Source organism: Cetorhinus maximus, chromosome 30 (assembly GCF_964194155.1).
Source record: "Cetorhinus maximus chromosome 30, sCetMax3.hap1.1, whole genome shotgun sequence".
NCBI classification, from domain to species: domain Eukaryota; kingdom Metazoa; phylum Chordata; class Chondrichthyes; order Lamniformes; family Cetorhinidae; genus Cetorhinus; species Cetorhinus maximus.
The window spans coordinates 5,486,028-5,503,250 of record NC_135908.1 but is presented as its reverse complement, the minus strand read 5'-3'; the positions used below and the strand labels follow the sequence as shown (position 1 = coordinate 5,503,250).

The window sequence follows — 17,223 nt, the reverse complement described above, 5'->3', positions numbered from 1 at the left end:
ATCCCAAAATCTCCCTTCACTTAAGCTGTTTGGCTGCAGGAGGCAGCACAGTTACATTCTCTCACGTCCTGACCCAACATATGCCATGGGACATTTCTCACTGGATGGGAAACAGGAGCGAAGGCATCCTGGCCAACTATTCTCCTCCCTCAAAAATCGACAGCTCAGCCAACACAGGCGGGATTGGAAGCTGTTGCTTTTGGTCTGTGGTGCTCATGTTCAAACAGAGCACTGCACATACTAAGTATGGTTGCCAACTGTGACTAAATGTATTCCTGGAGGTTCCAGCACATGATTTGCCCCCACACTCCAGACATTAGTCGGCCAACACATCCATCCTGGTGACAGACTTGCCTTCCTACACCAATTGGAAAGCAAAAAGACTCATTATCCAATTGGATGATGCCTGACTGTCAGCCAAACAGCCTTTTTTTTCTCCCATTTTCAATATTTTTTATAGCTGGTGAAGAGAAATGTTCAAAGAAAATAAAGGAAAAAAAAATCTTTTTTAATATCCCAATGATTTTACTCCAGGGTTGCACACAGCAGTGTCCTGGAGATTGATCTTCAATTCCTGGAGACTCCAGGCCAGTCCTGAAGGGTTGGCAACCCTAACACTAAGTGAGCCACTGAGGGAGACCACAACAATGCTTTAACAGCAAAGACAGTCAAGTGCATCGCTCCAGATTTTGCCCACCTCCAGTTGCAACACCTTGACATCTGTACGTGGGCTCTGATCAGTGCTACACAGGGATTACAAGTTTAAAAATAACATTTCCAGATGGCACCAAAAAGGAGCTCATGGGCACAGTCCAACTGTGATGCAAGTCTGTGCACAGTGTTTAACATAGACAGAGACACCCAGAACCCTAGGGTACGATGCTTTGATGTGGTTATGTCTCGGGGTTATGCATTAACAATTTTTGAGATTCAGGACTCGGGTGCTACACCTGGTTGCATGGCTACACGGAATAATCCCATGTCTTTTTTAATCCATTCATTCTGTGCCCTTCATTGGATACAAAATACCAGCCTAAATGTATACTGCACAAAGGGACACAAGAGAGAGAGAGAGAGAAAGAGCGAGCGAGAGTGCGAGCGAGATGGTGAAAGACCCCAGAACAAAGCCAATGGACATCATAGTTGCCTGAAAAGAACTGAATAAAAGATACTCAGCAGAACAAAACTAAAAGCTCAAACAGATAATAAAACTAAGACAAGAGCAGTACCAAAACATAAAACTGTCACGCAAGGGGACAAGGCTATAAGCTGTACAATAAAGAGGGAGATACTTTAGGATAAGTAAATTAAAGTGTCAAGAAAGAAAGAAAAATAGAAAAAGAGAAACAAAATGAGGAAAGCGAAGGCATTATTCTCTACATTGACTTGTACCTTTTCAATTTGCTTCTGATTTCCCATGGAGTTTAGACGTTCAGCATTCTGCTCTGCCTCATCTGCTTCTTTGCACTTCTGCTGATAGTATTTCTTTGACTGGAAAGGTAAGACAACACCAAATCAATAGACGCTACATCAGGAAGGCTGAAAATAACATTCCATCATTCAGTTTGACATTAATACTGGAGCAGGTTGCTGCCTCTCCCCTTCTCTGTCCCCACCCTTCCCACTGTACCCCGCCAAAATGGCTCGGCAAGTGGTGAGCTGCATAAACCAGAATGGTCTGTGCTGTTCATCGATTTCAGTTTGGTTGGGATTCAGGCGGGCTCTCGTTCCTGATCACCGTCTACCAATCGCCCACTGAACGTGGACGTACGTGACTCAGGATCAGGATCGACCTTGATGATCCAGTGTCCAGATAGCTCCCTGACACTCACCGTCAAGGTTAACGTTAAAAGAATGGTTATTTAGGCACTGTGAAAGGAGGCTGTTCAAGGTTTGGCTACTAATTTCTCAGTTAAAAAGGAATGTCAGGGAACACTTTCTGATACAATCTTACAGGACAAAAAAGGCCTTTCTGCCCAATCTTTGAAAAGAACTAGAACATAGAAAAGAAACAGGAGCAGGAGTAGACCATCCCTTTGAGGCTGTTCCACCATTCAGTACTGTACGGCATGGCCAAAATTCTCCATTAACTCCACTTTTCCGCTTGCTCCCCATATCAAGCTATTCCGAGTCACTGTCTCAACCATAAATAAGCCCAACAATGGAGCATCCACAACCCTCTGGGGTAGAGAGTTCCAAAGATTCACAACCCACTTCATGAAGAAATTTTTCATCCTCTCAGTCCTAAATGATTGGCCCCTTATCCTGAGATTGTGACCCCATGTTTTAATGTTCGCCAGCCAGGGGGAAACAATCTCTCTGTATCTACTCTGTCCAGCCCTTTCAGAATCTTGTATGTTTCAATGAGATCACCTCATACATCCAAACTCCAGAGAGTATAGGCCCAGTTTACTCAGTCTCTCATCACAGGAGAACCCTCTCATCCCAGGAAGCAATTTAGTGAACCTTCGCTGTACCACCTCCAAGGCAAGTATATCCATCCTTAAAGCTTTCCAATTAGTCCCACTCCCCTAATCTTCCCCCATAGCCCTGCAATATTCCATCCTTCAAGTATTTATCCAATTCCCGTTTGAAAGATATTGTGTTATTAATTCATTTTCTTGAAATACTGATTTTTTAAAAAAAAGTTAATGCTTTGAACACAAATTATTTGCACATCAAATCTGCTGGTCCTTGGGCAATGCTTTTGACAGTTTCCTTTTTGTCAATCATCCCACAATTCTTTGCTTACGTCAAGTGTCTTCTTGTACAATGCCACTTTGCTCTTCTGAACGCGATCCATGGCACTTTCATACTGTTGGCGAGAAGGCCTCAAGATTAGTACAGCTCATGAAAAACCAAAATAGGTCACCTTGCCAGGACACTGGACTTAAGACAGAATCAAACACCCTTCAACCACACAAATTATTAGACAAACCTGGCCAACACAAACCTTTCCCCTTCCCATCAATGCATTCCTTCACCTGCTTAAAAAACGGTGAATTCCTCATCAAACCAACACTGCTTATCATGGAGTTGGAGGCAGTGTGAGAACAACATCCTGTAATAAAAGCATCCAAAGGGAATCTGGGAGTCAAAGCCTTTGGCAGTGGAGGTGGGTCTTTACTACCACAAATGGAGAAGCAAACTTGGTCATCCCTTGGACAGGATGCCATGATATGTTTGGACAAAGCAATTATGTACATACTAGGGACGTGCCTTCAGCCTCCCACCTCCAGTGCCCATGTCCTTCACTCTGCTCCATTCACAAGGCCTTCTGAGAACGAAGCAACCAGTAAATTAATTTTTGTTGAACCATCCCAGTCTGACGCAGATGTCAAAGCAGTTTTTTCTTTTTTTAAATAAAAAATTTAATTGTTGGTAAAAAATTCTGAATGCAAAATTTTTTGAGGGGCTCTCGGTTGGAAATTTATGTTGGTGAGTTCAAATGCTGCTTTAGAAGCAGACAACCAACCTGGTTATGATGATGAAGGAGGTACATGCAGAGCTTCTCCCAATCAGTTCTAGTTAAGTCTTATGCAGCACATATAGAATATTCATATATTGATATTCACTCAAATTAATTTTGCAAACTGTTCAGGATACTCAACGGTCCTCATGACCACTCCAAACACTTTTTAAACCAAGTGTTTAACAAAGCAATAGAGAGTCAAATCCAAAATGGTGCGAGACCATCTCCTCCAGTAGTTCTCTTTTAAGTTGGCTTGGACCCCTGCTCTATAACAGTCTCTGGGAAGTAGAAGCCACTTCACATCAATTGGAGGCAGTGTAAACGTACACTAAAAAAAATAAATAGTGAGCATCAGGAACCTATCTAAAACACATCATTTTCAAGCTTGACTGATAGTGATCCTTGGAAGGACGTGGAAAGCGAGGCAAGTGCTGCTAATAGATTTAGAGCCTTAGCTGCGGGCTGCTGACACTTCAGATTAACTGAGTACTAAAGCGTTTGAGAGAGAGTCTTCAATCAAATCCATCCCAAATTCTAGGCCTACCACAACCCTAGGCGTGTATATTATAGAAAAGCAGAAGCAACATTCCTCATTGTTCTTTTTGACAGAACTGACTGGGCAGATAAGACACCACATTATTTCTGGTGTGGTTTCCACACTCCTCTTATCAACGCTAGAGGCCACTTTCAAAACCTGGCCATGTTTCCCTCTACATTTGTTGTAGTAATTTTCCAACTGGGAACTGTTTATTTTGCCTTTCCATACAAGTCATATCACAGGTGCTGACTCAGACTGAAGTCCCAGTCCTCAGAGACCCCAGCTAGTGGGCCATCATGTTGCAGAGAGAGAGAGAGAGAGAGAGAGGGAGTGTGTTGACAGGACTTTCTACTGTTCTGAGCGCCACTGTGGGGCCTGATGAGGGGGGGGGAAAAAAAAAGATTGAGCTCTTGATCTTAGGTGTTTGCTTCCGTCTCTGTGTCTGCCTCAGCATCTCCTCTCAGGTGCCTCTGTCCACCCCTGCACGCCTCTGCATCTATCCAAGAACAGAAGACCCAACTTCAACTCTGCTGTTCTCCCGAATGGTCCATCGCCCCACTGTCTGGGGCTGTTTGGGAAAGGTACCAGAAAATCATTAAAAGCCCACAGAATAGAATCCCGGTTACAGATGGAGCCTTCGGGCAGCTTTAATAATTAAAGAAAATATGGAAAACCTGACAATAGACAGAACTAAGGCAGCAGAAAGCTTCAATGTAACTTTCACCACTCCTAAAACAGGCCACACACTGAATAGAAACAAGGGTCTAGGTTGCAAAACGTTCAGTTTCATGTTACGGAAAATGTTATTGGTTTTCCAAATGTTACTTTCCAGCAAGAACAGCCACACATTGTACAGGTCACTTCGCTGACCAAATGAACATTTTCAAATGTTGCTTCTGGGAAGGGCAGTGCAGATTTTTAAACAAAAAAACAAACCTTGCAATACTTAAATAAAGGCAAAATACTGCGGATGCTGGAAATCGGAAACAAAAATAAAAAAAATGCTGGAAAAGCTCAGGTCTGACAGCATCTGTGGAGAGAGAGAGAAACAGATAACGTTTCAAGTCCAAATGACTTCTTCAGATCGAAAAGGGAGGTAGAGATGTGGTGACATATTTACTGATTGAGGGGAGTGGTGGAGTTGGATAGAAGGCCAGCGATAGGTGGAGGCAAAGGAGAGATGGCAAAAGATGTCATAAACAAAAGGTCAAAGGGTTGTTGATGGTGGTGATATTGGCTAAAGGAGGTGCTAATGGTGGCATTAAGAAAGCAAAAATGTGATAATGGCCGGACCAGGGTAAGCACTCTGGAAAGTGAGATGGCCCTAGTCGGGGTGGGTTTGGGGGAGGAGACGGTGGTAGGAAAATAAGATCAAAAACAGGCTAGGGGATAAAACAATGAATGAAAATGGAAATACATTTTAAAAATAATGAAACTAAGTGGAAAAAAAATTTAAAAATAAAAATGAATATAGAGAAAAAGGGGATGAAAAAGGGGGTGGGGATGGAGGAAAGATTTCATGATCTGAAGTTGTTGAACTCAATGTTAAGTCCGGGAGGCTGCAAAGTGCCTAATCGGAAGATGAGGTGCTGTCCCTCCAGTTTGCGTTGAGCTTCACTGGAACATTGCAGCAGGCCAAGGCCGGACATGTGGGCATGAGAGCAGGGTGGAGTGTTGAAATGGCAAGCGACAGGAACATCTGGGTCATCCTTACGGACAGACTGAAGGTGTTCCGCAAAGCGGTCACCCAGTCTGCGTTTGGTCTCTCCAACGTAGAGACGACCGCATTGGGAGCGGCGATTGCAGTAGACTAAATTGAGGGAAGTGCAAGTGAAGATTTATTTGGTGGTGGCATCATGCTGGAGTTGGCGGAAATAGTGGAGGATGATCCTTTGAATGCGGAGGCTGGTGGGGTGATAAGTGAGGACAAGGGGGACCCTATCATGTTTCTGGGAGGGAGAGGAAGGTGCGAGGGCAGAGGCATGGGTTGGAGACAGTTGAGGGCCCTGTCAACCACTGTGGGTGGGAAACCTGGGTTAAGGAAGGAAGAAAGACATGTTAGAAGCACTGTTTTGGAAAGTGGCATCATCAGAACAGATGCGATGAAGACGAAGGAACTGAGAGAATGGGATGGAGTCAGCATTCTGTAGGGACCTTTCCCTCCGGGACACCCTGGTCCACAAGCAGAGTGTAGTTAACACCGTTATTAAAAGGAGAAATGTTATTTGTCTGATGTTATCACGTACTCATCATTCTTACCTTCTTCCTATGCTCCTTCTGCCTCTCCCTGAAATCCTCCAGGCGTTTTACCTCTTCTTTTAACATGACTGCCAGCTGAATATGCAGATTTCCTATGTTTTCCAATTCTGAAAAGAAAGAGTCAAAAATGCATTTTATCTAAAACTATTCTGTCCATCTACATTTCTGCCACACCAATGAAACGGTAGGTAACCTTCCTTCTCAAAACAACATGTGGTATAAAAATATGCTCTTTAGCTTAGTGGTTTCCTGTGTAGGTGGGAGTCATGGGGTAGAGAGATGTTTGTGTTGGTGCTGCAGTGTCAAATTCAGCCGCACAGAACATAAGGGTCCAGGTCTGATCCCCCGTGTGTTACGCGTTTAGCAGTTGCACAAGGCCATTCGGGCCATTAATTTCATTCTGGAGGGCCGATTTGGTTCCAAATTTCCATTGTGGGGAACCTCCTTGACACCAAAAGGGATCCCAGAGAGAATTAGGAGAAACATTGAAAATGAGGGAAAGAAAGACGACAGATGATAGTAGGATATGGTAAAACACTAATTGTCAGCCAGGGGTTTGAATGTAACAATTGGGGGCAAGAGGGTAGAACTTGCTTGTACAACAATGGCAACAGAGTTGAAGATCCCTACTGGTGGGGGCTATCAAAGCTTATAACTGGATAAATGGTTGGAGAGAGAGGGAGAGAGAGAGAGAGAGAGGGAGACCATAACCCACTCGAGTGAGCTCATGATTTATGCATGGCAAACACCAAGGACATGAAAGCATCTCAGGCTGAGACCAGCTAATTAAATACAGACAATAGAACAAGTGTGTGATTATCTGGTCTGTAATTCATAATCACACTCTATAGTGCATCTTGGCTTAGTACTGAATAGCTCGGTCAGAAGGTTGTGGGTTCACACCTCCACCCAGGATGAGAGCTACTAAGACTTTATTGGTGGTACTACATTTAGTGGTAAAAGTGCCATTCGGGTTGTTAAACCAATGCTCCATCTGTTTGTTCCTGATGTTAAAAGATTGCATGCCATTATGTGGAGTTATCAAACGGTGTGGGCAACACTCTTTCAACAAGAATTTAACTGGCACCTTCTCGTTTGTGATCAGGACAACAATCCCTGCAGCCCAGAAGTAATTGGTTGCGAGAAGCTGTGGTAAGTAAAAATAATTGCACTTGGACTTGTATATGATTTGCAGGTGAAAAAATGGCTACTATCAGGAGAATCCTGTAAAAGGTAAATGTGTATATGACATATATAGAGTCAAATATCTGCTACTTACGTTGCTTTAGACTGTCAAAGGCTATTCGTAGAGTACTGAAAAATGAAACAAGAGGAGACATCATCAATAAAAGTACATTCCTTAAACCTACCTCTTTGACCAAGCTTTTGGTCATCTGCCCTAATATCTCCTTATGTGGCTCGGTGTCAAATTCTGTCTGATAATGTTCCTGTACATTCAAACATACGAACAAGGAGCAGGAGTAGGCCATTCGGCCCCTCGAGCCTGCTCCGCCATTTAATAAGATCATGGCTGATCTGATAGTAACCTCAAATCTGCATCCCGCTTACCCCCCCATAATTTATCACCCCCTTGTTTACCAAGAATCTATCCACCTCTGCCTTAAAAAATATTTAAAGACTCTGCTTCCACCACCTTCTCAGGAAAAGAGTTCCAAAGACTCACAACCCTCAGAAAAAATTCTCATCTGTCTTAAATGGCCGACCCCTCATTTTTAAACAGTGACCCCTAGTTTTAGATTCTCCCACAAGAGGAACCATCATCTCCACACCCACCCTGACAAGACTCCTCAGGATCTTAAAATGTTTCAATCTGTGAAGCACCTTGGAATGTCTTACTGTGTAAAAGGGGCTACAGAAATACAAGGTCATTTTATTTAGCAAGTTTTTCAATGAAGTTTCATTGTCAAATCCTCTCTACTTTCCACCCCCGCTCCTCCCCCCCAGAGGGAACCTTTCCTTTTATAGAAAAAAAATCTCTTTTTGGGAACATGGTAGTCAACAGAGATTAAACATTGTCCATGCAGCATGTCTAATTAGTAATGCAAGATTGAATCAGTTGGTAACACTCAACCCTGGGTTGCAAGTTTTGGGGTTTGACCACCACATCAGGACTGATGCACATTGTCAAAGCTCCCTGTTAGGTCAAGACTGAGGCACTGCATCATTGGAGGTGTTGAGCGCAATCCTGTCTGCCTGTTCCAATGGTCATTAAGCCTATTATGGGAAGATGGATGGTGTTCCAGAAATCAAATGGGCAGAGATTCTTCTTCATCTGATCCCATCTTTTGATACCTCTGGGAGAGAGGGATAACTTTTCCACCTCCCTGATCCCTTTAAGGTTCTAACTTAAATCCGTTTCGGGCAGCTCAAACACATTTAGATGGCCAAGAGACCACAACTCTAAACTATCCTAATAAAATTGCTCGAATTTAAACAGTTCCTTTCAGAGAAGCCACAATTACATAGAATTTACGGCACAAACAGGCCATTCGGCCTAACCAGTCCATGCTGGCATTTATGCTCCACAAGTCACCTCCCATCTTTCTTCATCTAATTCGATCAGCATTTTATTCTTTCATGGGATGTGGGTGTCGCTGGCAAGACCAGTATTGGTTGCCCATCCCTAATTGCCCTTGAACTGAGTGGCTTGCTCAGCCATTTCAGAGGGCAGTTAAAAGTCAACCATATTGTTGTGGATCTGGTGTTACAACATGTAGGCCAGACCAGGTAAGGACGGCAGATTCCCTTCCCTAAAGGACATTAGTGAACCAGATGGGTTTTTACAACATTCGATGATAGTCTCAGTAATGGTGACCGTGGAATTAACTTTTAATTCCAGATTTATTAATCAAATTTAAATTCCACCAGTGGGATTTGAACTCACATCCCCAAAGCATTAGCCTGGATTGCTAGTCCAGTGACATCATCGCTATGTCACTGTCTCCCCACATAATCCTTCCCTTTTCCTTGATATGCTTATCTAGTCTCCCCTTAAATACATCAATACTATTCACTTCATCCAGTCCCTGTGGTAGAGTCTCACATTCTCACCACTCTAGGTGTGAAGGATGAAGAGCATGGAAAAGAACTCAGCATTGGTGCAGTGAGGCTACTTTTTTAAAAAAAAATCATCCTGCAACTAACTGGGAGATCATAAAAGGCAGGTTCCCAAAAAGAGAGATTTTTCTATAAAAGGGAGGTTCTTATAGCACAGTGGATAGGGCTCTGACCTCTTGAGCCATAAGCTCCAGGTTCAAGTGCCACTCCAGGACTTGACGGCCACAGAAGGGGAGTTCATAACGTGGCCAAACAGGTTTGATAATCAACCTGTAAATCCTCCCTGATGGCAGGTGGTAAGAGTGGGAGAGTTTCATGGTCAGCTATGCTTGACGTGGAGTGGCATCCCTCAAGCTACAGCCTTTGGCAACAGGCTAGCGGCCTGTTCCAAGGAAATTACAACCAGCTATGGAAACACACAAGCACGCGCTTTGTCTGTCTCATATGCATCTTCCAAACCCACGACCACTACCACCTAGAAGGACAAGGGCAGCAGATAGATGGGAACACCACCACCTGGAAGTTCCCCTCCAAGCCCCTCACCACCCTGACTTGGAAATATAATCGGCCGTTCCTTCACTGTTGCTGGGTCAAAATCCTGGACCTTCCTCCCTAACAGCACTGTGGGCGTTCCTACACCACATGGACTGCAGCGGTTCAAGAAGGCAGCTCACCACCACCTTCTCAAGGGCAACTAGGGATGGGCAATAAATGCTGGGCCCAGCCAGCGACGCCCGCAGCCCATGAAAGAATAATTTTTAAAAAGGCACTAGGTATGAGGGGAGAAGAGAGGAGAATACTCTACAAACACAGCCAGATATTGTGCTTTAGAGTACCACAATTATTCAGACTTTGAATTTTGGTTAAGAAAATATGAAACGTTAGGAAGGATTAATCATGCTTGGATTGTTTTGTTAACTTCAGCTCTCGCTAGGAGAGTTAACTACTCATTCTGCTGGAACTAGGAGACAGATAGCTGGTTTCAATTTCGCAGGTTTAAAAAAACATTGCAAAACAGTGTCATTTGAAAACAGCCAGCACATAGCCAGATGCTGCAAAGCTTCCTCATTTCTGACTTTTGATCTTGTGGGCAAGTTTGCTTCCCCGCTGAATATTACATTGGAAGCAATCTCCCTGTGGGATGGGATTCCTCCAAACACTGACTGTCTCCCAGGAATCCCTCCAAATATTGGGGACTCGGACTGCAAATTCCAAAATGAGAGCGTCAACAATCCACAATAAACGGGGCTATCATATTGCAAAAAAACTTTTATTTATCATGTATGCAGAATGGGTTGGTGAGTTAACAAATCACCGAAATCTAATCAAAGATGGACAGATGTTTCGTGTCCTTGGGGACTGACTGGGCTCTCTGGACCCTTATTTTGGAAGCTTGTGTTTCTGGACTGTCATAGGATCAGTCTGTGCTTACATTAGATGTCAAATAGGGAATGGATTAATACGCTATGATCCCAATTTGTTTCAAGATGGCAACCTGAAACAAGTGAAAAAACCAAGCAGGGAAAGCCAGAGATGGACATCGCAGTGACACCTGGACTGTGTGGGGGAGCAGAAGGTGGCTTCATATGACAGATTAAGATCATAAAATTATAAGAAATAGGAGGAGTGGGCTATTCAGCCCTTCAAGCCTGCTCTGCCATTCAATAAGTTCTGGCTGATCTGATGGTGGCCTTAACTCCACTTTCCTACTTGGTCCCCACCACCCCCTCCAACACCACCCTTCCCCCATAACCATGGATTCCCTTGTAGATCAAAGATCTGGCCAACTCAGCCTTGAATATATTCAATGACCCAGCCTCCACTGCTCACTTGGGAAGAGAATTCCACACACCAATGACACCCAGAGAAGAAATTCATCCTTAAAAAAAAAAATTGGTCTTAAATGGACAACTGCTTATTTTGAAACTGTGCCTCCTGGTTCTGGATTCCACCACAAGGGGGAACATCCTCTCAGCATCCACCCTGTCAAACCCCTCTCAGAATCTTTTATGCTTCAATAAGACCACCTCTCATTCTTCTAAACTCCAATGAGTACAGGCCCAACCTACTCAACCCTCTCTCATAAAACAACCCCGTCAGCCCACAACTCAGTTGAGTCGACCTTCTCGGAACTGCTTGCATTATTGCAATTATCTCATTATGATCCCAAATCACTGACGATGACACAGTCCAACAGGAATCATGCATCAGCTGGGTAGAATTCCCCTATCATCCTCTCCCTAACCAAATAAACTAGCTCAATCCTAAAATGGACATTGCACCCAGTACAAGTGCAATCATGCATAGAAACAATTGTGGAGGCTCAGTCATTACACAAGAAATAGGAGCAGGAGTAAACCATTCAGCCTCTCGAGCCTGCTCTGCCATTCAATAAGATCATGGCTAATGATCTTGTTTCAATTTCTACATTCCCATCTAACCCCGATAACCTTTGATTCCCTTGCCTAACAAGAATCTATCTCCCTCTGCCTTAAAATATTCAGTGACCCCGCCTCCACCACCTTCTGAGGCAGAGGGTTCCAAAGTCGCACAACCCTCGGAGAGAAAAAATTTCTCCCCATCTCGGTTTTAAAAGGGCGACCCCTAATTTTAAAACAGTACCCCCTAGTTCTGGACTCACCCACAAGAGGAAACATCCTTTCCATGTCCACCTTGTCCAGGCTGTTCAGGATTTTGTATACTTCAATCAAGTCATCCCTCACCAACTCCAGTGGAAACAAGCCGACTCTGTCCAACCTTTCCTCATAAGACAACCCACCCATCCCAGGTATCAATCTAGTAAACCTCCTTTGAACCTCCTCCAATGCATTTACATCCTTCCTTAAATAATGAGTGCAAAACTGCACACAGTATTCGAGGTGCAGTCTCACCAATACCCTGTATAACTGAAGCATAACATCCTTAATTATATGTTCAATCCCTCTCCCAATAAAGACCTCTTAATTACTTGCTGTACCTGCATACTAACTTTTGTGGCTCTCGTACTAGAACACCTAGATCCCTCTGCACCTCAGAATTATGGAGAATTAAAATGTTCTCCATTTAAGTAATACTTGCTTTTCTATTCTTCCTGCCAAAGTGAACAACTTCACATTTTCCCACATTAAACTCCATTTGCCAGATCTTTGCCGACTCACTCAACCTATCTATGTCCATCTGCAACCTCATGTCGTCTTCACAACCATACTTTCCTACCTGTCTTTGTGTCATCTGAAAATTTAGCTACCATGTCTTCACTCCCCTCATCCAAGTCATTGATGTAAATCACAAAAAGTTGAGGCCCCAGTACAGATCCCTGTGGGACTGCACTCGTCACATCCTGCCAATCAGAAAAAGGCCCATTTATGCACACTCTCTGCCCGATTGGCTAGCAATCTTCTATCCATGCTAATATATGTTACCCACTACAGCATGCGCTTTTATTTTCCGTAATAATCTTTGATGTGGCACCTTATCAAATGCCTTCTGAAAGTCCAAGTACAGGACGTCTACAGACTCCCCTTTATCCACTGCGCATGTTCCTTCAAAAATTCCTTCAATAAATTGGTTAAACGTGGATTTTCCTTTCACAAAACCATGTTGACTCTTCCCTATTGCCTTGAGCTCTAAGTGCCCAGCTATAACCTCCTTAATGATCAAATCTAATAGCTTCCCCATGACAAACGTCAAGCTAACTGGCCTATAGTTTCCTGTTGTCTGCCTCCCTTCTTGAATAGAGGGGTTATATTTGCTACTTTCCAATCTGATGGAACTTTTCCAGAATCTACCGAATTTTGGAAAATTAACACCAGCCTCATTAGCCACCTCTTTTTAAAGACCCTAGGATGTAGTCCATCCTGGAGACTTGCCAGCCTGCAGCTCCGTCAATTTGCTCAGTACCATTTCCCTAGTGATTTCAATTTCACCAAGTTCCTTTCTCACATTCACCACCTGATTTGCAGCTATTACTGGAATGTTTTTTGTATCCTCTCTAGTGAACACGGAAGCAAAATATTTGTTAATTTCTTCCACAATTTCCTTATTATCTACTATTAACTCTCCACTGTCACTCTCTAGAGGGCCAACGCTCACTTTACTTACTCTTTTCCTTTTTAAGTACCTGTGAAAACTCTGCTATCCATTTTTACACTTCTAGCTGGCTTCCTGTCATTCTAATTTCTTTCTCCCGATTAACCTTTTGCCATTCTCTGCCGTTCTTTATATTCTGCCCAATCATCTGTCCTGCAACTCATCTTTGGGGAGTTGTATGCTTTTTCTTTTAAGTTTAATGCTTTCCTTAACTTGTTTAGTTAATCACAGATGGTGGGTCCTCCCCTTAGAATTTTTCTTTATAGTAGGAATATACTTATTCTCAGTATTCTGAAATATCCCTTTAAATGTCTGCCACTGCTTCTCTATTGATCTATCTTCTAGCCTAGTTTCCCAGTTCACTTCAGCTAGCTCAGCTTTCACCCCCACATAGTTGCCCTTATTAAAGTTAAGATGCTAGTCTTAGGCCCACTCTTCTCCCTTTCAAACTGGATGTAAAATTCGGTCATATTATGGTTGCTGCTAGCTAGGGGTGCCTTCACTCTCAGGTCATTAATTAATCCTGTCACATTACACAATATCAAGTCTAATATCACCTGCTCTCTGGTAGGTTCCAGAACATGCTGCTCTAAGAAACTCTCTCAAAAGCATCCTAAGAACAACTCATCCAGGCTATTACTGCCAATCTGATTTTTTCCAGTTTTTATGTAGTTTAAAATCACCCATGATTATTGCCATCCCTTTATCACAAGCACACAATATTTTCTATTGAATACTTTGTCCTACATTGTGGCTACTGTTAGGAGGCCTGTAGACCACTTGCACTAAATGACTTTTTTCCCCCCTACCATTCCTCACCTCCACCCAAACCAATTCTACATCCTGATCTCCCGAACCAATGTCATCTCTAACTATTGCACCAATGCCCTCTTTGATTAACAGTGCTACCCCTCCACCTTTACCTAGCTTCCTATTCTTCTTTAATGTCATGTACCCCTCAGTATTAAGGATCCAATCTTTGTCGTCCTGCAGCCACGTCTCCGTAATTGCTATCAGATCATATTTATTTACATCATTGTGGGCCATCAATTCAATTACTTTGTTGTGAATGCTATGTGCATTCAGATAGAGCGCCTTTAGTTTTGTCTTTTTGTTACCTTTGTAACATCTAGTCTTGACTGTTGATGTATTCTTAGGTTTTTTTTCTCTCTGTCCCTTCCTGCCATTCTCTGACCCTCATTTCTCTAATACTATTTTGCTCTCCTGTCTTGACTCTACACTTTGAATTGCTACCTCCAGCCAAGCTTAATCCCTCACCCCTCGTTTAGTTTAGAGCCCTCTCTACTTCCCGAGTTATGCGATTTGAGAGGATACTCGTCTCAGTGTGGTTCAAGTGTAAACCGTCCCAATGGTACAGCCCCCACTTTCCCCAGTACTGATGCCAGTGCCCCACAAACTGGAACCCACTTCTCCCACACCAGTCTTTGAGCCACGCATTCATCTCTCTAATCTTAGTTGGCCTATGCCAATTGGCATGTGGCTCAGGTAATAGTCCAGAGATTATTACTTCTGATGTTCTGCTTCTTAATTTGGTACCCAGCTCCTCATACAGACTTTGCAGAACCTCTTTCCTAGTTCTATCTATGTCATTGGTACCTAGGTGGACCATGACAACTGGATCCTCCCCCTCCCACTGCAAGTTCCTCTCCAGCCCTGAGCAGGTGTCCCGAACCCTGGCACCAGGCAGGCAACACAGCCACCTGGACTCTCGCGCTTTGCTGCAGAGAAGAGTGTCAATTCCCCCTCACTGTACTATCCCCTACCACCACTACATTCTTTTTTGCTACTCCTGTTTGAATGGCTTCCTGTACCACAGTGCCATGGCCAGCCAACTCATCCACCTTGCAGACTTCACTATCATCCACACAGATTGTGAGCACCTCAAACCTGTTTGACAATTGCAAAGTCTGAGGCTCCTCCTCTACACTACTGTTTGCTCAGTCCCATTTCCTGCCTCACTGACAGTGACATCCTCCTGTCCCTCACTGCTGACCAAAACAGATGACCTTCTAAGAGGTGTGACTGTCTTCTGGAACAAAGTGTCCAGGTATTTCTCCCCCTCCCTTATGTTGCACAGTGCCTGCATATCCTCCTCCAGATCAATAAACCTGATCCGGAATTCCTCAAGCTGCTTACACTTCCTGCAGACGTGTTTGTCATGGATTGCCTTGAAATCCAAAAGCTCCAGTCATTGAGTATGTTCAAGACGGAGATTGATAGATTTCTACATATTAACAACATCAAGGGATAGAGCAGGAAAATGGTGTTGAAGTAGATGATCAGGCATAATCTCATTGGATGGTGGAGCGGGCTCAAGAGGCTGAAATGGCCTACACTCCTATTTCTCATGCTCTTAAACATCATGTGTCAGTTCCACTCCCACAACAAATGTGTGGGAACAGTGGCAGTGGTAATATTACTGGACCAATACTCCAGACACCCAGGTTAGTTCAAATCCCACCATGGCAGCTGGAGGGGATTTAAATTCCGTTAGTCAATAAAAATCTTGCCTCACTAAAGTTGATCATGAACCCATCGGGTTCACTGACACCCTTTAGGGGAGGAAATGTGACTCCAGAACAATGTGGTTGACTCTTAACTGCCCCCCGAAAATGGTCATAGCAAGCCACTCAAGTCTTAGGCAGCTCAAAAGCACCTGCTCAGGGGCAATTAAGGCTCGGACCACAAACGGATTCCGCAGAGACGCTCACATCCCAAGAATGATTTTTAAAAAAAGCAACTTACAAAATCTATCCCAACACCTTAAATTTCAGTTGTAAATCCGGCTGTTTCAGTCATTACCATATTCGCTAACCACTGCTTGGAATGCCCACCTGTATGGCACAAGACAAGGGAGAAAAGAAGCCTAGAGGTGCTGAAATGAACACAAATGCTGGACAAGCAGGGTAGATCTGCCAATATCGGAAAAGGACAAAGGATCTTTATCCGAAATATCAATCTACCCTTTCTTTGTGAAGATACTGATCCACTATAAAGTCCATTTCCAGTGTTACGTTTCAAGTAAAAAAGTAATTTTGCATTGCTACCCTTTGACTGTATTAGTAGCTTTAACTATAAATAATTGTGTTCCTTCTCAGAATATATTTACATCACATTTACATAAACCACAAACGAAGTTGGAAACAGCCAGTCATTTAAATATAGGCTCAACTATAGTGAAATTTCCATCGAGACTGCTTTGTAGGGGAGACAGAATTCTACACAAACAAGTTTTGATTTTGATCTTTCCATTAACCTGAGTTTGCCCCATTATAAAAAGGACATTTACTTTATATGTGATTTAAAATTCTTTCACGGGATGTGGGCGTCACTGGCTGGGCCAGCATTTATTGCCAATTCCCAATGGCCCTTAAGGCGGTGGTGGTGAGCCGCCTTCTTGAACCGCTGCAGTCCCTGTGGTGTAGGTACACCCACAGTGCTGTTGGGGAGGAAGTTCCAGGATTTTGACCCAGTGACAGTGAAGGAACGGCGATATATTTCCAAGTCAGGATGGTGTGTAGCTTGGAGGGGAACTTGCATCTATCTGCTGCCCTTGTCCTTCTAGGTGGCAGAGGTAGAGGTTTGGAATATAGATAATTTAATTCTACAGGTTTCACAGAGATGGAGCATACCCATTGACTATCCAAGGAGTTTGGTGGATTTCCCCACAGGATCTACCTTGACCTATTGTCTGCCAATGAGATGTTAAACCAAAGTCTCATCTAACTGGTTGGATGGATGCATCTTGCAGTCAAGAGAGCAAGAT

At 43.5% G+C, this 17,223-nt stretch overlaps 1 protein-coding gene across 5 annotated transcripts in view; it reads right to left on the bottom strand.

The window, feature by feature from the left end:
- The window catches only part of pstpip1a (proline-serine-threonine phosphatase interacting protein 1a), a 74,013-nt gene that overhangs the window by 20,288 nt on the left and 36,502 nt on the right, over nucleotides 1-17,223 (bottom strand). For all 5 annotated transcript variants that reach the window (XM_078532319.1, XM_078532320.1, XM_078532321.1 and 2 more), the window contains exons 4-7: nucleotides 7,549-7,583; nucleotides 6,270-6,376; nucleotides 2,753-2,815; nucleotides 1,393-1,491 (exon numbers count right to left, since the gene is read on the bottom strand). In XM_078532319.1, the coding sequence (XP_078388445.1) occupies nucleotides 1,393-1,491; nucleotides 2,753-2,815; nucleotides 6,270-6,376; nucleotides 7,549-7,583 (304 nt within the window). The remainder of the gene's footprint in view (nucleotides 1-1,392; nucleotides 1,492-2,752; nucleotides 2,816-6,269; nucleotides 6,377-7,548; nucleotides 7,584-17,223) is intronic.